The 26,911-nt window shown below is 40.7% G+C and overlaps 1 protein-coding gene across 3 annotated transcripts in view; it reads left to right on the top strand.

Moving 5' to 3' along the window:
* The window catches only part of LOC124777093 (serine/threonine-protein kinase mig-15), a 342,698-nt gene that overhangs the window by 283,038 nt on the left and 32,749 nt on the right, over positions 1-26,911 (top strand). For all 3 annotated transcript variants that reach the window (XM_047252374.1, XM_047252373.1, XM_047252372.1), the window contains 3 exons: positions 5,188-5,355; positions 10,353-10,502; positions 17,207-17,317. In XM_047252374.1, the coding sequence (XP_047108330.1) occupies positions 5,188-5,355; positions 10,353-10,502; positions 17,207-17,317 (429 nt within the window). The remainder of the gene's footprint in view (positions 1-5,187; positions 5,356-10,352; positions 10,503-17,206; positions 17,318-26,911) is intronic.

The following is a 26,911-nucleotide window of genomic DNA, read 5'->3' as shown; positions in this document are numbered from 1 at the left end:
AGATGGTTGGAGGTTTCTCTTCTTCAGGATTGCTTTTTTCACTATTGCCAGTCTGCATTTAGTATCCTCTCTACTTTGACAAGCTCATTTTTTTGCTGCTGTTATACTACTTTCAGTGTCTCATTTCATAATCTACAGGGTGTCTACGACCCGGGACAACCGGGAGATCCGGGAAAAACCCGGGAATTTCTTAGAATTCCGGGAATTTCTAATTGTTTTAGTTTTCAGTTAAATTTTTATAATTTGTCTGGTAAGAACCAATACTCTAACTAATAATATTACCGTTTCTCGCTACTCCAGAATAATATTGCAACAATAAAAAATTAACCCGAGGAAAAAAAGAAAATAAAATTTGAGTTGCAAAGGAAATGCACCATATACAACAACAAAACACAGTGTTCATACAAGCGTCTGCCAACAGCAAAATGTGTGAAAGGCCTTAGGAAGACTATACAATGTTTCATAACAACAAATTTCCTCCGATGAGCGTGGCATCACAATTGTTTACATTAGAATCGTTTGAGCGGTTACGAGCGAGCTTATGCGCATGTGCGTATTAGTACCTTCTCCTGCTTCTGGCTGTAGAAGTGTGGCAGTTAGCTGTATAAGAAATAGCAACAAGCAGCCAGATGCTATCTGGAAGAATTTTACTGGTGTGCATAAGTAGCCAGATTCACTTAGGTGCAACAGGCCCAGAACTAGGGGGCCGGGGCATCTGCGCTGGGCGCGGGAGGGGAGGGGGGGGGGGGGTGGTGGCGCCAAATTCGTATTATTGAGGAAAAAAGACCTCGTTTCACAAAGTGCATAGCATCCAGTGCACTTGACCTATCTATTACTCACATGATTTTGAACGCATCCCTGTTGGTTTTTGAACAAATTCTAAGTTGATTTCTGAAAGAATCGTTAAGTTGATTTTTGAATGCGTGCGTAGTGTACGTGATGTCTCTGCCAGGGGAATCCCCGTCGCATCTAGAAATAAACTTTCCTGCAGACAAAAGGGGATGGGTCTATACGAGCTGAGCAGAATAAAGCCGAACGGGTGAATGCCAATCGCTGTGTATGTGGTTGACTCGGTTTGCAAGTGATCAGAGTTGTTATAACTACTAGTGAATTCCATAGATGCAGACTACCAGAGTGGAAATAAATGACTAACAGGAATAACAGACCACAAATATTGCGTATTGTCTCCTCCGTGTATCCAAGAAAATGAAATTTTGACAAAGTTTTTGGCCAGACTGCTACACTACTAAGGGTCAGTTATACAGTCCCCGACTAGCAGCCGCTAAAGTTCTATTCTGGGAGTAGCATGGAAAACGCATTGTACCAACGCGTAATAACACCTAATTGGAGAATAAATGCGGGATAACTAAAACCGGTGATTGTGGTAGGGTTAGTGAAGTTAACCAGAGAATAAGTTTTGATACTGGCAGGAATAGTTACAAAATTAGTGATGACAGATTGATTGTTAGAATGAGGAAGGGGAAGAAACGGTGACTCACACAAATTACGGAAGAATATGACGATTCCAAGTTTATATAAAAATTTCGTACTACTACTTCTCGATCTCATGCTTCAGAAGCTATGTGTATGAATGAAATGTGAAACTATTTCCTAATGTAAAACTTTTTGCTTGTAGTAGGCCTAATAGGCATTTGATATTGGTACTTCGTGAATTATATTCCGCCGTGTTATAAAAATGAACATTTGTGCCAAAACAGTCTCGTTTATTTGGCGTGTGTAACAATGCTGCAATATTAGGCAGGCCCATTTCGTTTTGTCTAGCAGTAACAAAATACACTAATCAGATCGAGAAACCACACCAGTCTTGGGTACTATTAGTATTAACAGCTTGTCTAGTATTAGACAGTGACATGTTGTTTTTCATGTAGCAAAACGTTGACGAACTTTGATGAGGTAATAGATTCTTTCCCAGAAAGGAAAGTACGCCGTATAAAGCTGTGGCAAGATTAGAGAGAAAAAAAGCTAGGACCTAAAGATTTAAGAAATGTGTACTGTCTTGCTTGTCTCTTCTCTTTACTCGTTTTGTGTGTCCTCTATTTAATTTTATGCCACACAAATCACCAATTTATTAGCTAATATGCAGTAAAGACTACAGATTTCCTGAAGAGTTCTTGTTCTGCCGGTTACAAGTAATCCCACCCAGTATTAATTGCGAAATTTTTTTAAAGAGGAGCAGAATGTCAAACCAGCCCACTGGGCACAGGAGAGGCACCACAGGACATTTTAATTTCCACTGGCGTGAATATAGTTTGATGGCACCCATTACAAAATATTACATGTTTGAATTCCACAGAGCGAAATACAGATGTGCGATGGAAGAATGCTGTGTGAAGAGGCGTGGCACTGCACTTTGGCACACTTAAGACCAAATGACATGTCTTCCGTTCCCTCGAACATATATGTTTCATGTATCAGGTTCTTCAGAAAGATGTGCGCTAGAAAATGAAGATTTTTTTGGAAAGTCGATTTTGTAAATTTTTGGCACCCTACCTCAAACGCTCTAGGCAGGGGGAGCGCCACTATCTAATATTGGCTCGGTTCGGAAATATCGTAGATCCGGACCTGATTCACAGAGCAGTCTGAGTTGTAGTGGAGAGGTGGTAGTCTCTACGTGACCCGTGTTTACGTTAAGTGATTTTGCTGTTTCATCTTCGTTTATTCTTCTCATATCAAATGAAAACAAAACGGATTTCTGTGGCAGGGAGCTATCAAGTGAATTAAAATACATTCACATAATTTCGGAAGGCTCAAATATGTAATTAGTTTCAGATTTTATTTTGTTTCCACCTTTCTGACAGTCAAGCATTAATCGCCTTGCAGAACAATGAAGTTATTTTTGTCGGTTTGTTAAGGAAATTTGACTTTTATTAATCTTTTCTGCTGAGGCAGTCAATTTATTTGAAACGAAGTGTTTAGTTCCACACTATTGGCTAGTGCTGCATTTCAATTTCACGTTTTCATCTTCTAGCACGTATGGCATTATGCCTTAATAAAGAACCAAACATGAGATAATACAGTACTGGTACTCAAAGAAAATTTACATCTGAATCTGGACATATGAATGTGCACTTTACGCCAAAGGATGCATTTTAGTATAGTTCACAAAATTCCTATGCTCTTGGAGTATCTTCTTATGTCTTGTTTCTTTTATGACATAATGTAAGATCTTTTAATGTTTCCTGCGTCATCGTAGCTGCTAAACTGTGGCGCTTTCTGGCAACTGCTGAAACAGATCTATTTCTAACAGGTCGCGGGAAAATATTCCGAATGGTTTTTTGGAAAGTGTTACTTTCAAAGTAAATTTTCTTTTACGCAAGATTAACTCTGTGCGCGAATGTCTGATGAATTTCTTAAATCACAGAGCGTTTGACTCTCATTCGAAAATCAAACCTTTGAGGACGATCATTTAGAATATTTTCGAGCCCAGAAGATCAGACATTTATGTTGTCGTTAAAAATTTTACTGGCACATTTGTGCGTTGTATGTTAAAGTGGAACATGCGCAAAAAAGATCAACATTATGTATAAAAGCATAGCTTCTCTTGCAGCTTATTAATCTTAGAGACCAATATTGTACGTAAAAGCTTTTCTTTTCTTGTAGCAACAGTATGTATATTAATTTAAACCATTACCTTTCCCTATTTGTGTGTTCGCGCTACTTAACAGTAATGTTGCTATTGGCTGACTACATCACGTGTCCTATGCTATGCTCTGAATATCTGCTGTCATCGGCTGGCGAGATCACGTGACATGAGCTACGACTGGCGTACAATATCACATCGCAATCTCGATCTCAGTCCTTCGGAAAGTAACATGCAGTGTTTGGTGGAGTTCGAATTTATACTTTTGTAATACGAAATATGCAATGTACATGTTGCTGCACATCACATATTTCCAAAACGTGTTTTTTCCCCTGAGTTTCGTTTTCTAAAGGGCCGGGAAATTCTACGCCAGTGTATAAAACCACAACCATTGAAAGGATTGATAAGTTGTACAGTTTTGAGGAAAAGTATACTGTTACTTAACATGGAAAAAGGGTATTTTCATCTGGGAGAAAGTGTATTTTTAACCAGGAAATCTGGGAAAAATCTGGGATTTTTTTTTTTTTTTTTTTTTTTTCCCTCATCCGTGTATACACCCTTAATCTAATTCCCTTAACATTGCTGGAATTGATTCAACGACATTCAGTTATCTTTGAATTACTGTTTTGATGTTTTCTGTCTCTGACAATTACAGTGTCGTTAGCAAAGTTCAAGGTTGTAATTTCTTCTTCCTGAACTATAATCACTTTCCAGATTTCACCTGGATTCCCTTCATTGCTTGCTGAGTGTAAGATCGAATTTAATGTTAGGAATAGAGTACAACCCTAACTCACTCTGTTCTCAACTGTTGCTTCTGTTTCATGTTCTTGATTTTTATAACTGCATTCTTGTTTATGTAGATGTGACTTAAAAGTGTCCCAGAATCTGCAGTGATTGTTCCACGTTCTTTCACTGTATTGTAAGGAAGCCAAAAGCAAGCAAATGCCTGAAATGTTATTTACAGGAATGGAAAAATGTATCATCTGTTTCTGCCAAAATTAGCGTCTATTTTTTGTGATATTGGCATCTCTCTCCTTTTTTTTCCCCCTCCCCTTTTGTGATATTAGCATTTTTTTTTCTTTTGTGATATTAGCATCTGTTTTTGCAATACTCTCATCTATTTTTTGCAATACTAGCATCTTTTATGTTGAAATTTGCATCAATTTTTTTGTTTGTAAATGATTAGAAACACAAATTTTCAAGTTTGTCAGGCTATACGAGTGAAGACGAACAAAGCCTTAGTTCTTTTAAATTGAATGTTAGAAAAGATGGGGAACGTTTTGACTGGAATGGAGCAAAAACTTTGCCATCTCTCTCTCTCTCTCTCTCTCTCTCTCTCTCTCTCTCTCTCTCTCTCTCTCTCTCTCTCTCTCTCTCATTGTCATCCAGTGCTAGTCAATGCACTGTGTATTTTCAAATTGCAGGTAGCAATAGATGAATGTTAGTCACAAGGCACAAGGCAGTCACCTGAAATTTCATATTGTTGTTGTTTTGAACATTTATATAAACATCATCTGCCTCATGAAACATATGTTTACTATGTTTAAAGACTGGAGCTAAAAATCATTGTATGACATTCATTTCAGCAAGTTGAACGAAGAAATGGTTGGATCAATGTCGGTGACTTGCAAGGAGCTGTGCACTTCAAAATCGTTAAATATGAGCGGATTAAATTTTTAGTTATTGCTCTGAAGGACAGTATAGAGATTTATGCCTGGGCACCAAAGCCGTATCATAAATTTATGGCCTTTAAGGTAAGTTGATTGAATTTTTTAGTACAAACCCTGACCAGATTAGCTTTGTTTTTCATTTCTTGCAACGTTTGTTGGGAACAAGAAAAAAAATTAAGAAAATCCATTGAAGGAAAAGATTGTTGTCAACCATTTAACTTACACATTTGTTTTTCTGAGTGCTTCAAAAATTCCACACAAGTACCATATTTTTAATTTCTTGAAAACATAAAAAAAGTAAAATACATTCATTACAAGTGGATAACACAGGAGTTGGACAAAAATATAGGAACACTGCAAGGAAAGTATGCTTGAATGTAAATGTAGATACGAACTTCCAGGCTGCCAGAATAATTGTAGGTCGACAACTTCTGTTAATCAGTACAGTGAAAAACCAGCCAAATTTGCAAGTTTCACATCTTTTATTTACTCATTGTCTAAGTTTTTGGGCTGGGACCAGTTTTTGAATCATCCCACAGGACAGAAAACCAAATTTACATTCATGTACAATAGAGGTATTACCAGATTTTTAAGCACATGCCAGAAACACAGAATATATTGTTTCAAGACTAGCAGAACAGATGGTCAAAATGGTGTTTCCGAAAATGCAAAAACCATGTCAAAAATGTATACATTATGAGGTGCAAACGAATAGTTACAGCACATACGGTAACTGGCGGGTCTACTACTTCTGTTGCAATAAAGAAACTGTGGGAAGGGGGTGTCCTATCAGGATATAGGAAACATTTTGTATTTATTACAATATTCTCCACACAACAGTGAATGCAATAACAGTACAAGTCACCAAGAAGCAAAGTCAGATACTAAAAATCACTGAACAGTAGAAAACAGCAGCGCCGCATGAGGCGCATAGTACAAAGTTGTATGCTATGTTGTGCTGTAAAAATCTTTAAATGTGAACCCAAACATTAGTATTAAAAGAAACCAAAATAATAGGACATTAAAAAATCTTCTTCACTACCAATCCTTTAAAAGCATTGAAACTTTGTAAGACACGTGAAGATAACATGTCCCAGGTAAGAAAGACATTAACTCACGAAGTTGTCTTTCACAAAGCCCCCCATCTCGCTCATAGAAAAAGGAACCTAAACAATTTTTTAAAAATAATATAGTGGTGAAGACCATATAAGGAACCAGTTAAGTAAGCTTCACAATCTGCCATACATATCATACCACATGTACAGCGTAAAGTCACAACAAACACAGAAATGTTGTTATCCAACCAGCAGCAGCTGTACCACCACAGACGATAGTGCGTACTGAAATCAAAAGTTGTATATCGGCAATGAAACATCATAATGACAGGGAGCACATGACAGACCAGTGGTAAATGCAAGAACCAAACTACAGACAGCAAAATATGCAATTTATTTTTGTGAAATGGGGAAGGGAAGGTGGAAGGGTTTGGGAATTATGAGTTGTGGGTGATAGTACAATAGATGAAAAAGGTGGAAGCTGAACTCAGTACATAACAATCAACACGAGAAGCAAAATGTCATTACGAGAATATTAGAAAAGGACAGGTGGGGGAAAGGGGGGACCAGGTATACAGGAGCTTGTGGCAGAAATGACAATGGGATTGATGCTAAGGGAAGAGAGTAAGAACTATACATCATTTTGGAATAGAACAGAGAACTGACTAAATTGAAAATCGACTTATTCTTTCAAAACTTTATCTGGCTCTTTTATTATGCTCTTAAAAATCTCAAGTTCCTCCAAAATATTCAACTGCATACCTTTCGATGCATGATGCAAAACCTTCAGTGTGTTACCTGCAGTATCAACCCGATGACCCTCATTTTCTTAAATGCTGTCTAAATATGTTCGTATTAGAATGATCCACATGTTCTTTAAAACGGGTGACAAAACTTCTGCCTGTTTGTCCAATATAAAATGATTCACAAGCTCCACATTACATCCCCAGTTGTTGAGCCCATCTTATACCTTAGCTGCCCACTCATACAGAATCCTATCCTAAATATTTTTGGGAAGGAGCAAGGCAACGTTGGGTACTCTTTTACATCATTTGTCCGTGGTTGTTTCATCTGCTTATTCTTTCTGTACAAACCGGAAACCAGCAATTGTTTATAGTCATTAGCCACTGTAACCTGCTTCAAAGTGTTTAACTCTTTATTAACTTTGTTCTAATTTAGAGACAGACTCAACAGATGTGCTACCATAGCATGAAAGTTACCTCGTTTCTAATGGGATGATTTGAATCATTGCATGCTATAGCATCACATTCCAAAAACTGAAAAGCTAGGGCTCTTCATCACCTCTCCTATTAAGCAAATCCAGGAAACTCAGTTTCCTAACCACTTCAACTTCCTGTGTGGACTTAATGGTCAGATGCTGCTCATTGAATAAATTAAAAATGGACACCACCTTATCATAAGCACCCTTCACAAACATGAAAACATCAACAACATATCTTTCATAAAAAACAGTGTCATTAGTGAGATCCTGATTCTGATAAAAAAAAAATTCTACTCTCCAAATCATTAATAAAAATGTCAGCCAATAAGCCTGAGTGGCATTTGCTGGTAGTAAGCCCATCTGGCTGTTGGTAGACATTATTAACAAAACCAAAGCAGTTATACGATAGACTGAACTGAAGGAGATCGAGAAACTTGGTTAGCTCCCCATTAATCATAGTAGCATTATGCAAAACATTATTCGTGATAAATGAAAGGGTTTCCTCGATTGGGATATTGGGGTAGAAATTCACAATATCAAAAGAAGCCAGTACCCTATCGTCTGACATTTTAACTTTCTGGTAATTGGACGCAAAAGCTGCACTATATAGTATATAATAAGTACTGGGGAACTTACACACTCCTTTTAGTTTCCGAAAAAGAAACTTGTCAAAAGGGGTAAGTGGAGAACCTCTGGTGTTAATTACAACACATACACTTTGTCGAGCTTTGTGTAACTTCATCTGTGCGTTAAGAACAGGTTAATTTGGACTCGTATGTATCGGACTCCGTTGTTCCCTTGATGTCATCAAGAATTGCAAATGATCAGTTTTCCTTTTTAAAGCTACATTCACAAACTTTGTTGAATCTGTATCAGTCTGTCACATACCATTATTTGTCAAACATCCTGGCACTTTCCCTGTACATGACCTGTTATTATCAAAGCATTCCTGGCCTGAAACTGGTCATTGAGTAAATAAAAAAGTGAATTTGGTAACTTTGCTTGGTTTTTTGTTGAACTGATAAATGCATATGGTAACCAAGCCTGCAAGCTGTGCTGTTATATTTGATCATGAGCAGCACCTGAGCAATGTCCTCAGAACATTGCAACTGCCAGTCAAGGTCAGAACTGTTTCTGTGTGGTTGTGAGTGCATTATGTCAGAGCTTAAGTGAATTTGAATGTGGGTAGATCATTGGTGCTCATGAGGTAGAGCTTCTTTAACCAAAGTAGCGAAAGTGTTTGGTGTTTCAAGAGGTACTGTAGTAAAGATTTATACTGCATATGGGGAAGTGGAAAAGCATCATCCGCTGAGTCACAACAGGGATGTTGAAGAGGATTGTGATGAAAAATAAGAATAGGAGACCTGCAAAAAATCACTGTAAAACTATTCCAAAAACCACTCATCAGCAATGCAAATGCCCATAATAGGAAAACATGGTGATGAAGCCATAAAACCTGGGCTATAGAGCAATGGAAGAATGTCATTTGGTCAGGTGAGTCTTGTTTTTCACTGTTCCAAGTTGTGGCCAAGTTTACATTCCAAGAGAGAAACATGGTGGGGGTTTGGTGATGCTATTGGCAGCCATATTGTTGTATATCATGGGCCCCATGGGTACTCTGCAAGGTGACATTACAGCCAAGAATTATGTGACCATTTTTGCTGATCAGGTCTGTCCCATGATACATTGTTTGTTTCTCAGTCGTGATGCTGTGTTTCAAGACAACAGGCTCCACTGTTCACACAGCTTGCGTTGTCCGGAACTGGTTTTGTGAGCACACACCTGCTCTATCCACCACAGTCACCAGATCTCAGTATTATTGAACCTTTGTGGCCTACTTTGTAGAGAAGGGTGTGTGATCACTGTACACCTCCATCCTTGTTAATTGAACTTGCCTCTATTTTGCAGGAAAAATGGTTTAAGATTCCCTTGAAAACTACACAGGACCTGTATATATCCATTCCACTGTGACTGGAAGCTGCTTTTGAATGCCAATGAGTTTCGTACACCTTACTAAACATAGTAATTGTTTTTTTCTTTTTTTTCCATCCCCTGTTCTTTCTAACAAATGTTACAAATCAGCAGCCTATACTTCCTCCAAAGTAGTGTGATTTTTTATGAATATTTTATGCAGCCTGCAGAAAGAAAAATGCATAAAATTATTTTTCTGTGAAATTGTATCTGGTAACATCAAGTAGGAGATTAATGAAAAAAGCATACCTGTTCTTTAGGTAGTATTGGAGGAAAATTCCAGGTATTATACTTTCTAAAATTTAAATGCATTAGCAGGCTTACATAAAAATTTATATTACGTAAAGAAAATATGTTGTGGACTCATTGTTTTAACTAGAGTACTAGTCACTCTGGCTCTAGTGTTGACCTGACCAGACCAGCCTCAGAAATTAGTGTGTGGCACTGTATACCTTTCAGATAACTGTCAGTTGATCTACTATCGCAGTTAATTGGTATTTTCTTCAAGGATTCTTGTATCTGTGAACTTTGCTTCATGTAACTGCCATTAGCCAAAAAGTTACTTATATTGAAAACACGCTGATTGCAGTGAACTGTTTGGCTTTATGAAACTGAAACATGGAAATTTAATATGATATTTGATTTGATATTACCATTCCTTCACTTATAAGTTACACTAGTTTATAAACTGTAATGATCAACTTAGCAATATTAATAAAAATGTTAATTACATCTCTCTGCTTTTCTTCTGATGTCTGGTATTTCATAATTATAGGCCATGGAAAGTCCAAGCATTTTCAACTTCGCCACATAACATTTATTATTGTTCACAGTCGTTTGCAGATCTGGCACATCGTCCACTGTTGGTGGATCTCACTGTAGAAGAAGGTTCACGACTGAAGGTCATTTATGGATCAGCTGATGGCTTCCATGCAGTGGACCTTGATTCTGCTTCTGTCTATGACATTTACTTGCCTAAGCATGTGAGTTCAGTGACTATTTTAATTCAGTTAATTTTATCAAAATTCACAAATTAACCATGTACTTGGAATAATGTGTTGATTTTCTGATCACCACCATCACCACAAAAATCTTTCCTTCATCTATCTGCCACACATCCTTTGTTATTTAAAACACACACACACACACACACACCGATCATTGTTCTCATGATGTCAAATAACTAGGAACTATTTTTATTTACATATTGAAAGAATATTGGCTGCTATTTCACATGTTTGTATAAAATTGGCTTTTCATACATTACAGGATCCAGAGAATGAAAGAAGAAAAAATTCTGTGAATTATTTTTGAAGGCCCTGCTTCTAAATTACAGTAAAACTGTTAACTATCACTCCTGTTATTTCTTTTGGCAGTCACATCAATTTTGTGTGTTTACCTTTTAAATGGAACTTATTGCTGTTTTTTTTATGCCCTTTTCCAGTTTTATCTTACCCCTTTACCTTCTTATTATGTAATTGGAATGTAGTGACGTAACAAGACTGTTACGCCACACGGTAGTAGCCAAAAGAAAGGCACGCTAGACTAATGCTGTGGCCGATAGTGCACGAACGGCAATAAGCAGACGGGCGTGAAGTCTGGAACATGAGAACTTATAAATGAATACGAAGAAAAGTATGTAGATGCTTTTTACTTATCTTTTCTTTATTCCTTGGAATACATCGCTCTTGAATACTAGTAAGCTATAGGCACTGATACAATTGGCTCCTTGCTAGTTCGTAGCCATTAACTTCTGATGGCTATTCTGTCTCTCGGCTAATGAGAGAGAAAGGCTTCATACAACTGGGCGATAGCTAGGTTCGCGTACAACTGGGCGGTAGCTTGGTTCTCGTACAACTGGGGTCGAGTCCACTCTCGTATCACGAGACCTGCCTTGGTGGTGGCGCTAGGTATGCGATCACAGTGGCGACACGCGGGTCCGACATGTACTACATGGACCGCGGCCGATTTAAACTACCACCTAGCAAGTGTGGTGTCTGGCGGTGACACCACATTCCTCCCCCGCAAATCGGCGAACGGTCGTGTAATAAGGCTTCCGCCCGCCGTGGGGAGGACCACATGTTGACGTATGCGATGAGGTGGGGAGCCTAACAACAGGCGAGGCTGTGCCACCCGCACCCGGCCATCCGGTCCGAGGGGAGCTAGGAAACGCCTGCAAAACTAGTCCAGGGTGCACGTCAACATGCGGTGTATGCGCCCGTAAAGAAACATGAGGTACTGAAGGGTCGACGTCCATGGCGTCGGGGTAGCCGACGCGCGATGACGTCATGTGGTCCGGAGCGGGCGGGCGTTCCATGGCGGAGGACAGCTGGTCACGGGAAGCGATCGGCGGCGCGTGACCCTGGGAGGCGCTTGGCGGCTGCAACGAAGCGTCGAATGCGGTCGGCGGCGGCGGCGGCGGCTGCTGCTGCTGCTGCTGCTGCGGCGGCGGCGGCGGCGCGTCGCCATGGGGCAAAATGGAAGGCATCGTCGGTAACACCTGGGGATGAGGCGAGCCAGTAGATGGGTCCCCAGGGCGCTGACCGGACGGCACCGTCGCTGAAAGCAGACGGGGAGCGGCAGAACCCGAGCGACGACAGAGGCGCAGCTGATTGAGATGCCGACGCACCTCACCAGAGGCCCCCAAAACCAAATACATCGCGCGGCCGAGGCAGCGAAGAATGCGCCCTGCGAGCCAACGCCGTGAACCTCGATAGTTGCGATAAAATACAACGTCGCCTGGAGCAAAAGCAGGAGTCTGCCGCTGCGCAGGAACCTGATGCGGCGGATGCAGCAAAGACATCAAGGTGCGATGAGGACGACCGTGGAGCAACTCAGCCGGCGAGCGACCATCTCGGGGCTGAGAGCGATACGAAGACAAAAAGAGCAACAATGCGTCCTCCCGAGAATGCGACTCTTTCAATTTCAACATCTGCGACTTGAAAGTCCGGACCAATCGTTCAGCGGCACCGTTGGACTGAGGCGAAAACGGCGCGGATGTCAGATGTTGAATACCATTGGCCTGGCAGAAAGACTGGAATTCTGCGGACATGAATTGTGGGCCATTGTCGGAAACAATAGTCTGCGGAAGACCTTCAATGCAAAAGATAGCAGACAACGCTTGGATGGTGGCGGAGGACGTCGTGGAAGACATCCGGACAACAAAAGGAAAATTACTGAAGGCATCGACCAGAACCAACCATCGAGCATTCCAGAATGGACCAGCAAAATCAATGTGCAAGCGTTGCCAAGGGGAAGTGGCTTTTGGCCACGCAAAGACTTTCCGCGGCGGTGCGGACTGTTGTTCGACACACGCCGGGCACGAAGAACACATATTCGTAATCGCAGCATCGATTCCGAACCAAGTACAGTGCTGACGAGCAAGTTGTTTCGTTCGCACTATACCCCAATGTCCTTGGTGAAGAAGCCGTAAAACAGAGGACTGTAACGAACGTGGGACCACGACTCTGGACTGATCATTATCAGAACGCAACAACAAAACACCACGTCGAACAAAAAGTCTCTCCTTGTGAGCAAAAAATCGGCGAACCAACGGATCCTCGATCCGAGACTTTGACAAAGGCCATTGCGTAGCAACAAAACGTAAAACAGTAGCAAGGACAGGGTCAGCAGCTGTGGCTGTAGCGACACGACGAAAATCAATCGGAAACGATTCGACCACTTCATCGGTTTCCGAATCAATGAACATGCAAGCAAGTTCGGAAGAATCGAATGCTTTATCCTCAGCAACAGGCAAACGGGACAACGCATCGGCGTTTCCGTGCTTAGCAGTGGACCGATACAAGATATCGTAGCGGTACTGCGAGAGGAAAATAGACCAGCGAATGAATTTCTGCGCTGTACGTGGAGGTACAGGCTTGGTCGGATGAAAAAGCGATGTCAAAGGTTTGTGGTCTGTGATGATGGTAAAGTGACGACCATACAAGAAATCATGGAACTTAGTAACACCAAACACGAGAGCCAAAGCTTCTTTCTCTATCTGTGAATAATTTCTTTGCGCAGACGAGAGCAATTTGGACGCAAAGGCAATAGGGCGATCATGGGAGCCAACTTTGTGCGCAAGCACAGCACCGATCCCGAAATCCGATGCATCTACCATCAACAAAAGGGGTTTCTGGGGATCGAAAGGCGTAAGGCAAGTATTAGAAAGCAACGCCGATTTCAACTGGCGAAAGGCGCGTTCACATTCCGTCGTCCAGACGAACGGAACACCTTTACGGCGTAAGCGATGAAGCGGAGCTGAAATGGAAGAGGCATTGCGCACATATTTATGATAATAGTTAATTTTACCCAACACACTCTGTAGCTGTTTCAGATTTTGAGGGGAAGGCAAATCTTGTATGGCACGGAGGTGCTCTGGACTCGGATGTATGCCTTGGGCATTAATGACATGTCCCAGGTATGGTAAGTCACGAGCAAAAAACACACATTTGTCCTTCCTCAAGCGAAGACCATTTTGCCGCAAGACCTGAAATAATGTTCGTAAGTTCGCAAGATGATCTTCTTCTGTCTGTCCGGAGATCACTATATCGTCCAGATAGTTTGCTGCAGTAGGGACCGACGCACAAACAGTTTGTAAATATTGCTGAAACAAGGCAGGGGCGGATGCACACCCGAATGGCAGTCTTTTGAAGCGGTACAATCCAAGATGCGTGTTAACCACCAATACGCGCTGGGATTCGTCGTCCACCGGTATTTGCAAGTACGCATCGGCTAGGTCCAACTTTGAAAAATATTTTCCCGGGCACAGTTTAGCAAAAAGATCTTCCGGGCGGGGCAAAGGAAAAGTAGCAGTCACTAGCTGTGGATTCACTGTGGCCTTGAAGTCCACGCAAAGTCTCAATTTTCCGGAAGGTTTTGGCAAAATTACTAAGGGTGAGGCCCAGAGAGAAGCTTGCACACGTTCAATTACACCCTGTGATTCGAGATCGTGTAACGTTCTTGCGACCTCATCACGCAATGCGTGGGGAACATTGCGCGCCCTGAAAAATTTCGGTTGCGCGTTTACCTTCAGTTCTAAATGTGCTTCATAGTTTTTAGCGCAACCTAAGCCCGGTGCAAAAATGTCTGCAAATTCGTCACACAGCCGAGAAACACTGTCTGTAGGCACAGTCTGATTCACTGATAGGACCTGATTTACAATAGACATGTTAAACAACTTAAATAAATCTAGACCAAATAAGTTCACAGCAGAAGAAGAACGAAGAACGTAAAATGACACAAGTTTTGTTTGTCCCTTGTATGTTGCAAGAAGGCTGCACTGTCCTAACACAGGAATTTTCTGTCCGGAATATGGAGTTAGCTTAACATTTGCGGAACGCAACGGAGGTTTGCCCAGTTGTTTGTACGTGTCGTGATTGAGCAATGAAACTGCAGCTCCGGTATCGAGCTGGAATGGTATCACTTTGCCTTCAAAGTCTAAGTCCACAAAAAGTTTATTGTCCTGCTGACGACAAAAGCGACTGTTTTGTGCAATTGGAACAGACACTGGTACAGAATCACTTGCTAATGGACGTGATTTCCGGCGACGTCGACGCACAGTTTGTGTGGGACGATCACAGTCACTGTTAGAGAAAGTGTCACTGTACGAAGCGGAATTAACGACATGAATGTCCATAGGCGAAGGTCCACGAGCCTGAGTGTCCTTGGTTCGATTCCGGCGCGAAGCAAAGGGCCTGGAATGATCGTGATTGTCTGATCTGAGCTTTTTCTGGCAAACACTTTGAACATGTCCTTTCTTATTGCAGAAAAAGCAAATAGCTTGGCGTGACGGGCAATGTTCACGCGAATGTCTAGTAGCACACCGCGGGCATGATTTCACTACATTTGTGGGCTGGCGCGGCACACCTGGCTTAGCACGCAGCGGTCGCTGTGTGTCCGTGCGCGAGGCCCGGTTACCGGGCCGCGCGGCGCGTCCAGCGGGCCGGTTAATGTTACACACGGCTGGCGAAGTTTCAAAAGATTCCTGAGCACAGTCCAGTGTGTCCTGTCTATCCAATATGTCTATCACTTGTTGAAGGGAGGGATTAACTAGTTTCAAAATTTGCTCCCGTATGCGAACATCAGAAACGTTCTGTGCAATTGCATCACGCACCATTGTATCTGAATAAGAAAGACCACAGTCACATTCAAAGGCACAGTCCCTAGTAAGTCCTTGCAATGTTGCTACCCACTCCCTATTAGTTTGACCGGCCGTACGTTTTGTACGAAAAAACGTATACCGTTTTGCAACCACATTAACTGTTTCTTTGAAATAGGCATCTAATGCAGACAAAATTTCCTCGAATGACAAAGTTGCTACGTCGCGGCGGGGAAACAATTTCACTATCACACGGTATGTGGACACACCGACACAAGAAAGCAAAAACGGCTGCCGCTCATTACCTTGAATTCTGTAGGCAGCCATGTGAAAGGCGAACTGACGAGACCACTCTTGCCAGGTCTCATCGGCTGCCACGTATGGTCGAAAGGGAGGTGCAACAGCGTTCAGTGGCAGCGGTAGCGAAGAAGCGGCGGCGGCCGCATCGGTGTGCAGCGCACGTTGACCCTGGACGAGCTGTCCAAGGGCATCCAGTAACGCCTGCGTCTGCTGATTCTGCAAGCGATAAAATTCGGACAGTACATCGGGAGATTGTGGCGAAGCCATGACACAATTAAATGTAAGCAATCAGAAAGAAGTTTTTACTCGTCGCCAATCTGTAGTGACGTAACAAGACTGTTACGCCACACGGTAGTAGCCAAAAGAAAGGCACGCTAGACTAATGCTGTGGCCGATAGTGCACGAACGGCAATAAGCAGACGGGCGTGAAGTCTGGAACATGAGAACTTATAAATGAATACGAAGAAAAGTATGTAGATGCTTTTTACTTATCTTTTCTTTATTCCTTGGAATACATCGCTCTTGAATACTAGTAAGCTATAGGCACTGATACAATTGGCTCCTTGCTAGTTCGTAGCCATTAACTTCTGATGGCTATTCTGTCTCTCGGCTAATGAGAGAGAAAGGCTTCATACAACTGGGCGATAGCTAGGTTCGCGTACAACTGGGCGGTAGCTTGGTTCTCGTACAACTGGGGTCGAGTCCACTCTCGTATCACGAGACCTGCCTTGGTGGTGGCGCTAGGTATGCGATCACAGTGGCGACACGCGGGTCCGACATGTACTACATGGACCGCGGCCGATTTAAACTACCACCTAGCAAGTGTGGTGTCTGGCGGTGACACCACATGGAATATGTGAAATATTAACTATGCAAAAGAGTTGTTAAAGTTGTGATGCTTTTGAAAGTGTTTTAGAAACTGTTTTTGGGATGTACCATAATTAATCTCTAATCGATAGCAATTCAAACTTGTGGGAAAAACTATATTCATTTAGGGAGTTCAGTGATTGACGTATTATAAAGATTTGTTTTGTTTTTGACACAGTGGCCACCTTCATATGCTGTGGGTGACATTTGGTTAACAAAATACCATCCGTAGCATCTGAAGATGGCTGTTCTGGGGCAAAACTGTTTATGACTATGTTGAATATAAACAAAAATTCATAATTGCAACTCACATGCATTACACAGCTTAGCTGTTATATAACAAAAAAGTTTTTATAATCAACACATGCACAATGTCGTGAAGAGATGTAAATATTTATATCGTTACTGAATCTGTTACAGACACAAGGACCCATCTCTCCTCATTGCATAGTGCCTTTGCCTAACTCTAATGGTATGCAGTTATTGTTGTGCTATGACAACGAAGGAGTGTATGTTAACACATATGGAAAGGTAATTGAAATTTACGGAAATTTTTTATATACAAAACTATTTCACAAAACATCATTTGTATAGTGTTATTTACTCTTAAGTTATTTACCAACTGGGCTCACTTTTTATTAGTAAATATTTTTGGTGGGTGATATTAACAAGCAGGATTATCACATTATTTGAAACAAAATAGACGCTTGAAACAATGGAAAATTGAGGATGAAATAATGACAATATTATGAAAAGGACAGATTGCTACTCACCATATGGCAGAGATGCTGAGTCACAGACAGGCATAACAAAAAGACACCAAACATGTAACCTTTTGGCCAGCTTTCTTCTGAAATACACACACACACACACGCACGCACGCACGCACGCACGCGCGCGCACACACACACACACACACACACACACACACACGCACACACGCACGCACACACACACACACACACACACACACACACACACACACACACACACATTTCTCTGGTTGGCCTCAGCAACCAGATACAGTGGTCGTGTGTGTGTGAGCTGTGTTTGTTTATGTGTGTATGCTGTCTGTTTCAGAAGAAGGCCTTCTGCCGGGAAACTTACATGTTTGGTAGTCTTTTTGTTGTACCTGTCCTCTGCTCAGCATCTCTCTTATATGGTGAATAGCAGTCTATCGTTTCCATAATATTGTCAAAATACAGACTTGTGTATTAATTGTAAAATTGCTCATGGTTTTTACATTACTCATTTTCTTTTAACAGTTTTAAACTCAGATGGCCGCAATCCAAATGTAAGAGAACTTACACCTGTGACCACATAAATATAAGAATGTAAACAAATTTACACTACTGTAGTTTTGCCAAATTCTGAAGATATTTTGGAATGGAACTGAATTAAAAATGTAACAAGAACCTCCAGACATCTCTATATGATGTTACCATTAAATTGTTTTCAGATATATTTGTTGAGTGGAGTGGGTAATGTGTAACAATGTCTTTTTATGAAGGTATTCAAATGGCATTTAGCACTGTACAACAGTGAAATGCAGATGGTAAACAATTCAGGTGAAATGAGAATAGGAGCATTTCAAATGTGATGCTACAGAAGAAAGCTGAAGATTAGAGGGGTAAATCTAGCAACTAACAAAGCGGTACTGAAACAAATGGGGGGGGGGGAGAAGAAAGTAGTGCAACAACTTGACTGAAAGAAGGCTCAATTGATAGGACACATCCTGTGGCATCAAGGAATCATCAGTTTGGTAACGGATGTAAGTTTCGGGGTAGACCCCAATTCTAGAATACAGTAAGCAGATTCTAATGGATATAGGTTGCAGTAGTTATGCAGTGATGAAGATGTTTGCACGGGGTAACTCGTATGGAGAGGTGCGCCAAACCAGTCTTTAGACTGAAGACCACAACAACTGTAGTCATTTATCTCACTAGAAATAAATGTTCGGGTTGTTAGCTGGTGGGAGTATGTAGCTATTTCTCTTAATTAAGTTCTGTACCACCATGATTTAGTTGTTAGCACCTTTGACTGAAGTCTGTAGGTCTATGTTCTACATCAGCTACTGTTACAATTTTGAATAAACATGTGTTATAGTGTCTAAAGATCTTAAGTTACGAGAAGTTTTTCTTGTTCTTGCAGTAGCCTTTTCAAATAATGCAAAGGTATGTACAGAAATCTAAATTACTTGTGCTGTTGCATTGGGGATAAAGTAGCTCTAATACTAGCCACTTACAAAAATGTGTACCCCAGAAAACCAGCCATGTATGCCATTATTTGAAAAGTTCTGGCACATTAATATATATAAAAAGAAAAATAAACACTAAAAATGCCAGGCTTGCCAAGCTTTGAGGTTTATTTTTCATCATTATTTAATTGCTGTGGCAGGTTATAAATTTTACAGTAATGTCAGTAAGAATAATTGTCCTTAAAAAAAAAAAGTGCAAGATGAGTTAATCTCTTGAGTAATTTCATATGTAGTTGTCTTTTGTATGGAAAAGTTTGAAGTATTCTGTCATTCAGAGTGGTTTGTTGCAATGTGGACAGTACCAGTTTGTTTGTTGCTTGCTTTACTTTTCTCCAAACAAATCTTGGAACCCCTGTTGGATGATGGCTTCATCATAAGATTCATCTGTAAAAAAGTCAAAATGAAGACAAACGAAACAAGACTAAATTGTAATTACAGTGGCAATATATGTAGCAACAATATTTGTGACAAAAAATTGTAGCAAACTGCATCTTATTGAAATATCAATCTCCTTCAGACTGGTACCACTCAGATATTTCTTTCTTCAGACCAGAATCATTGAATCTATCTCTAGAGCTTCCAAAATACCTTGTTCACTCAACAAACATGACATATTTGAAGCAGAATTACAGCAAATTGCAAGATTTAATGCATACACACACAAATCTCCTGAAAGTGGAAGCACACACTGCCTCAGTCAGTTGCAATAGAAGCTCTTATGTTTGCTACAGCTTCTTTTTGAAATAATTTTAGAAATTGAAGTCAGCTCCTGCCAATGGGTGGATATCATCGTATCTATTAATAGTTCTCTTTTGAAACTAGTCCAGTTTTCAAGCAATAGGTAACTTGCATGTCAGGAACATCATGGCCAGATGTATACTCGGATGCAGTCCTCTGAACAGTTTTGTAGCAGTCTCGGTCTTAGTTGCCGGTGGTAAAAGGAGAGTGATGCCCCTCCTGGAAGTATCCTGTAATCAGTGGTATCAGGGGAGCACTTTTTTTTAAATGGTGAATTCAGAATTCAGGGAATCAGCATTAAAGGAACTTAAATACAGATGAAAATGTAATCATCATCATAATCGTTAGTGGCACAACAGCTCTGTGTGAGCCTTGGCATTCTGTGGAAGATAATTCAATTTTTTTCTGTGTAGTGCCAAACTCCTCCAGTTCTAAATTCCAGTTTTCCTTACACCCTCTATGGCACCTTCCTTCCACCATAGCATTGGTCCTCCATTACATTGAAAAACTTCTTACTCATCCTGTCATTATCTGTCAGTACATATATTGCCCATTCCAGTCTTTAACTCTTAATATACTGACAATGTCTGGTTCATAGTATAGATTATATAATTCATGGTTAAATCTCCTCATCCAGGCACAAATTTTTCATGTAGCACAATAATTTGTCTCAAGCTCTTTCCGTCAAATACACCAAATAGCTTTTCATTGAATTTTGTTAGTCCAGGCTCAGCATTGTACATTAGTACCAGCTCCACTAAAACTTTATACAATACAACTTAAGATCCCTAGATAACAGCTTAGATTTCAGATGTTTTCTGAGGCCATGGTAGCACTTGTTAGGGACAATATTCATTTGTGAATTTCAGGGCTGACATTGTTTACTTCTGATCCAAGGTAAGTGAAACTACACACGCAATCAAACTTACATGCACCAGTTGCTACGAATGGTGGTTCATCAAGATTATTTTTCTTAGTTATGGGCTCATACTTAGTTTCTCCCTCATTTATGCGCTTTCTGGCAGCTCTTTCAAGATTTGTGAAGGCTTCTTTCATTGCTCTTTGCTTTCTTGCAATTATGTGTATGCCAGCACCTGAACTGAGTTTTATAGGATAGTTCCAATAATCTAACTGATCGCACTGGGATGACATGACCTGTGCTTCATTTACGAAAAAGAGGAAGGCGCAGAAAGGGATAGATGGAAAATCATGACTTCCAGCCAAACAAAAGGCTGAGGTGTTGCAATGGCAAAACTTGAAAATTTGTACCAGTCGGAACTCAGACCTGGATGCTCCTCTTCTCTGTGATTGCAGGACTCAGCTGTTCGGTGCAGGATGTCAAATCAAACACCCTTGAGCCGTCAAATTTCCAAACTGTTGTCTACCAGTTTCAGCAATTTACTATGCCATCTTCAGGCCCCCTGACTAACATGTAGGAGATTCCAGTCTCGTTTCCGGGTCGGAATAGGGCCAGCATTCAAATACTGGTATCTCTAGATTTATGCTTGATGCAGCGGTCATTTCAACCATCATCCGCCAGTGTCAACAGAGTTTAATGACGATGCAGAGGGTTCGTCGTTGCGCATATCACTGCTCGAAATGGGTGGAGCATACACGTCAACTTTTGCAGGGCTTCCACTATCAGTGTTCACAAAATTCCTTTCTATTGTTACTTAAAAGTTGTAATTGCATTTTCCATCACTAAATAGCCAAACAGTTTGCAGAAAAAGTACTTAGTAACTATGGCTAATGCTCCTATAACATACGTATAGCTTCGTCTTACTCCTAGCTGTGATGTGACCAGATCTTGATATTTAAGCTCTAATTACATAAAAGCAACAGATATTTTGTGAGCACATTGACCGTAAATGCTATATAAATGTTACAGTCAATCAGAATAACAGCAATCCAAACCATATTTTTAACATAGGAAAATTATCTCGGCGTATTTCAGGGTGTTTGCTATTCACATTTTCTTGCAAGCGTCGCAACATGTCCTGATAGTACCATCGATTAACAGGTTTTTCCTGTGAGATGAGTTCATGATGATGAACCAATCTTTCAGTGTCAAAGAAAACTATCAATGTGGCTTTGACATTTGACCTGACCTGATGATCTGTTTTTGGTTTTGGTGAACCTTTCCCGACCCATTGTGAAAACTGAACCTTGGTCTCAACATCATAACCATAGACCCATGTCTCATCACCAGTTACATTCTCATTTGTGTGATCCAAAAGCTCTACACAGATTGCGACATGAAAGTCTTTCTCATCTTGACTGATGAGTCGTGGGACAAACTTGGTGGCAGCATGACGCATTCCAAGATGCTGTGTCAGTATTTTGTGACATAATCCAACTGAAATGTTACATTCATCTGCATTCTCTTGGACAGTCAGTCTTTGATTTTCATGCACAATTTTGTTGGCGTTCCTGACATGATCGACATCAGGAGATGTCGAATGGCATCCTGAATGAGGATCGTCTTTAACTTCTGTCCAGCCATGTTTAAACTGAGTGAACCATTTGTAACACCAAGTATGGCTTAAGCAGTCATCACCATAGACATCCTGCATCATTTGGTGTGTTTCTGTAGAGTTTTCCTTGAGTTTCACTCAAAATTCAATGCAGATTTGGTGATCCTCTAACTCTGCCATCTCAGAATTTGCAAACTGTGTGACACAATGTTCTACTCATTGCAGACATACAACACTGAAACTTCCGGCAGCTGCACATTGAACATAGGCGTTGTACAGGGATGCCAGCCACATTTTGCTCCAGCACACCATTGGCGTGAAATTATGAGTATTCCAGAATTGTATTTTATGTGCAGTAGGTAATATTCAAATTCCTCATCACATTGCCTGTCTTGTATGATGGGGATATGATACTGAAATTCCATTCATCAAGGACACTTTCATCCTTCCAAATCTATATTACAAGCTTGTGGGAATGTTTGACATATTCCTTTCCTGTTCTTTTTACCATTTACACTGGTATTAGACGCATTATTGGGGCCTTATTATTCTTAAAGTTATTTATGGCTGCCTCCACTTCCTCAGCAGTTGGTCCTGGTTCCCCTGTTTCTGAATTGTGTGTGTCTACAGAAGGTAAGATTCCTTGGTCCTCAGCTAAAGCCTCATTCAACAATTCAACAATTTTGAGCCCACCTTTCGCATGTTGTCTCATCACTACTCAAAATTGACCCATCTCTGTAACTAGCACAATTTAGTCCCAGGCTGGAAATCCTTTCATCTGTTCCATTTCTTCCAGTTCTTTTGTTTCATACTCTTTTGTTTTCTTTTTTGGCAGCCTCATTTATTTTCATCTTGCTATTATATAGTCGTCTGCAGATCATTGGGTATGGTTTACCTGTTGCAGTCCATTGTCTACACTCTTCATCAAACCAGTCATTGTATATTGCATGATGTATTATTCCTAGACCTTTGTCAGCAGCTTTTGTGAAGATGTCTTCTGAGTTCATCCACATCTCAATTCTCTGTTGGACACATATGCCAAGGTTTCTTTGAGCAGGTTTGAAAATCTTTGAGCAATCTTAACCTCCTTGAGCTTATCAATATGATACTTATTTTTTTCCCCCCATGAGATCCACATATCTTCCCTGCAGTAGATATTTGGATTCTGATTGTTACTATGACAAGGTAATGCTCAGGGTCAATGTGCGCACCCTTATAGTTTCTGACATAATTAAATTGGACTGTTGCCTTGCATCTGTTAGGAGGTGGTCAGTTTGGTTACAAATATTTCCACCTGGAGAATTCCATGTTATTTTAAGTCTCTCTCTCTGGTTGAAGTTGTTCTAGCCACCACCATATTTCTCGAGGAAGCAGTATGTACAAGTCTGAACCCATTGTCATTTGAATTATCACGTAGACTGTATTTTCCATTACAAGGCTTACATTCTTTTCCTGTTTTAATATTCATATCTCCAAAAATTATCATCTCCTCTAGGGTGTTAGTTGATACTTCACCTACCTCATCATAAAAAGCGCCCTTGTCTTCTTCACTCTTCTCATTGGTTGGAATGTGAGAACATATGAGACAATAGTTGAAAAATTTTGCTCTTATTTTGAGTTTGCATTATCTGATTCCACCTCTTAAGTCCATAATAAGGTGTGTTTTTCCTCTTGTGTACAATAAAACCAGTACCAATCATGATCTTTCTTTCGGCAGCTATAAAATATCATGATCCTTTTTCTCTATAACTCCTTCCCTCAACTATCTCGCCCATTGAGTAGTGGTGATATACAGTCGGTACTGATCCATCTGATCAAGTAATCAGGTAAAGTTACGTTGTGCAAGACGCGACAGTTGGCTGCGACTGCGACACTGCCCCCTCCTCTTTTCCCACCCTGGCAGACGGCGACACGGCCGCAGCACGACTGGAGTCATCGCTGTTTCCCAAGCTCCGGTCGGCGGCGGCGGGTTCAGATACATAAGAAAAATAAGAATTCCGATTTTCTTGCTGTAAAAAATACTGTATGTTAATGCAACAAAGTTACATCGGCTCCCAGAGTTAGTTTTTCGATACAGATTCTCCTTTTACTTTAAAAAATTGAAAAGTATCTCTTCCGGTTTTGCGTGTTTTTTTTCGCTGTATATTACTTCTCTATCAATTGTGAGGAAAGTAAAAGGCACAAAAAATTGATGTTTGCGTATCTTACAGTTTCACATCACAGCTTGATAATGAGGTGTCTATTTTTCCGATATTCGTCACAGTTATTCCGATACTTAATTTACAAGTAACCTACTGCATAAAATTTTAAATTGTGTACAGTGAAAAATGTGGTCGCTGGCTACTTTACGTATGGTTCACGTTAGGTCATACATCGTTGCCGATGAAAAGAAGCTAACATATCGAAATTATTTTTAAAGTTGAGATCAGAATGATATCGATCTCTGTTTCTGAGATTTGGGCTCATATATCTCCGGGAGCGTCGCGACTAGCTGCCAGTTCTGTCGACGTGCAACGAGAATCGTGTGGTCATCACACGATAGAGAATGCATTTGTTTTGTTTCGCTGACACATTTGGACCTAATGAAACCATTTTATGTCATATTTCTTCGGTATGAGTTACTAATATTTCTCCATATGCTCTTGACAATTTCATTTAAAATGCCACGAAATGTAGGTTTCTTAAAGCCAAGTGATCAAGCAGAACCCATTTTCTTGGTTTTGCTGAGGCATCTGAACTTATTCCAAGCTTTCTTTCTCATTTATTTCTCTGATACGAGTCCCGAATATTCCTCCATCTGTTTTTGCACAATTCACCTAAAATTCCAATGAAAGATAAGTTTATTAACAATAAGCGCACGCTAGAGTCATTGCATTGTTTCAAGTTCTTGACAACAAGATAGGGTTACACCTTAAACATCTCTAGAATTTTGATTCTGAACGTCTACAGTATACACTGGCAGAAATGTGGAAGACATAATGTCCGTGCTTGATCACAAAATTTCCCCAAATTATACTTGTCAGTTTCTCCTATGCAGAAGCTTTTGGAACAAGCTAAGGCAACTTTCATAGCTGACTGAATCTTTATTCCCATCCAAATGAACTTCCATATTCTTATATTCTCACAGCATACATCGTTATGGATGACATGAACATTTAATCTTGCCAAGCTGCACTCAAAAGATGACTCCAGGATTTACAAAAGACGAATTTCAATTGTGAACTGTGTCAGACCAGAAGGGCCTTGTAAAACAGTAGTGCACTTTTGGCACAAGTTTTTTGAGCAGCATCTTCTACCAATGAATTGAAGTGAATGTGACAAATTACTTATTGCAGCATACTGTTTGCGCAATCTGTTGAGAAACGCCTTCCTCAAAAACGAACATCTATCGATTACAGAAAGCTGTACAACAATCTAGTGGTGGTTTTTCACAACTAGAAGTTGTCATCAAGACACCAATCTACCGTTTACTTTCAAAGTGAAGGTATTGTTAAATGTAACTTTCTCGTTGTACTTTAGATTGTTCATTTTATAATGTACTTGCCGTTTTCAATTTTTATCGTCACAAAAAAGAGTAAGGCGAAAATTGACCTTCAAGTTCATTTTCATCATTCTAATTCTACAACTGCATGGATTATACTGATTTTTATAACAGGCCTGAAAAATTTGCATTAATGGGAAAATATTATATATTTCACTCACCTGCCAGTTTCAACTGTGCACCAATTTCTTCCCAAATTCTGTCTCTGAACATAGTGTCTCTATATTTAGGGTTCTTCAAATCGTAAAGGCAAGGATGTTGCGAGACCAGCTCACAGAGCATCATATCCTGTGAGTGGCTCCTTTCAGTTTTCCTTGACTGGCTCGACATCTTTCTGGCAGCCGTACGTCTTTGTGTCGTGCGACTTCCGTCGCAACACTGCTCACTCGTGCAGTGCTGCCGCAACAGTCGCACGTCGCATCCCAAACTCGAACTGCGCATGCGCCAGCAGGCAACTTCTGACGTCACGTAGCGACCCGTCGCAGTCGCTAGTGTGCGTTGCGTCGCGTCTTGGACAACGTACCTTAAGGCTGTCTCTCTCTTCATTAGATTTTGTAACATTTGATTTTTACAGTTTGAGTTGTCAGCCCAACATCAACCCCTGGTGATCATGGGAGTACCGGTGTCTTCTATTAGGGTTGACTCTCTTTGCAAGTGACTCATTGGGAACTCACTCAGCCGTGTACACCAAGTGAACTGTTGCCAGGGGGAATAGATAGGCATGCATCGGACTTCTTAAGAATGCATGTCCCGTGTTTCGTTATATTGGGATGCAACTAAGAAGGCAATGTCACCAGTAGGCTGTCTGTTTCTGTCCAGTGCTTCATGTTCCAGCCTGTGGTAACTGGCAACACTGGTATAAGCTCCACACCAGGCCACTGCTTCTGCTTCTCATGTTTCCTAGAACAATTTACATGTTTGATAAATTATGGTTATCGCTTCATAACATGATACTTGTCATGTTTGCTTTATTCTGCTCACAATGAATACTACAGCATTTGTGTACCCTCGCCATATCCAAACTAACATAAAAATCAGTGTGCTCTGCAGACAGATGTGGCTGATTGGTGCTATTGGCTGGAGTTTCATATGGTACACCACTCTTTGCCATTGCA

This window comes from Schistocerca piceifrons, chromosome 2 (genome assembly GCF_021461385.2).
Source record: "Schistocerca piceifrons isolate TAMUIC-IGC-003096 chromosome 2, iqSchPice1.1, whole genome shotgun sequence".
Classification (NCBI taxonomy): domain Eukaryota; kingdom Metazoa; phylum Arthropoda; class Insecta; order Orthoptera; family Acrididae; genus Schistocerca; species Schistocerca piceifrons.
The sequence above is the reverse complement of the archived record's forward strand: the minus strand, read 5'-3'. Positions and strand labels throughout refer to the sequence as shown.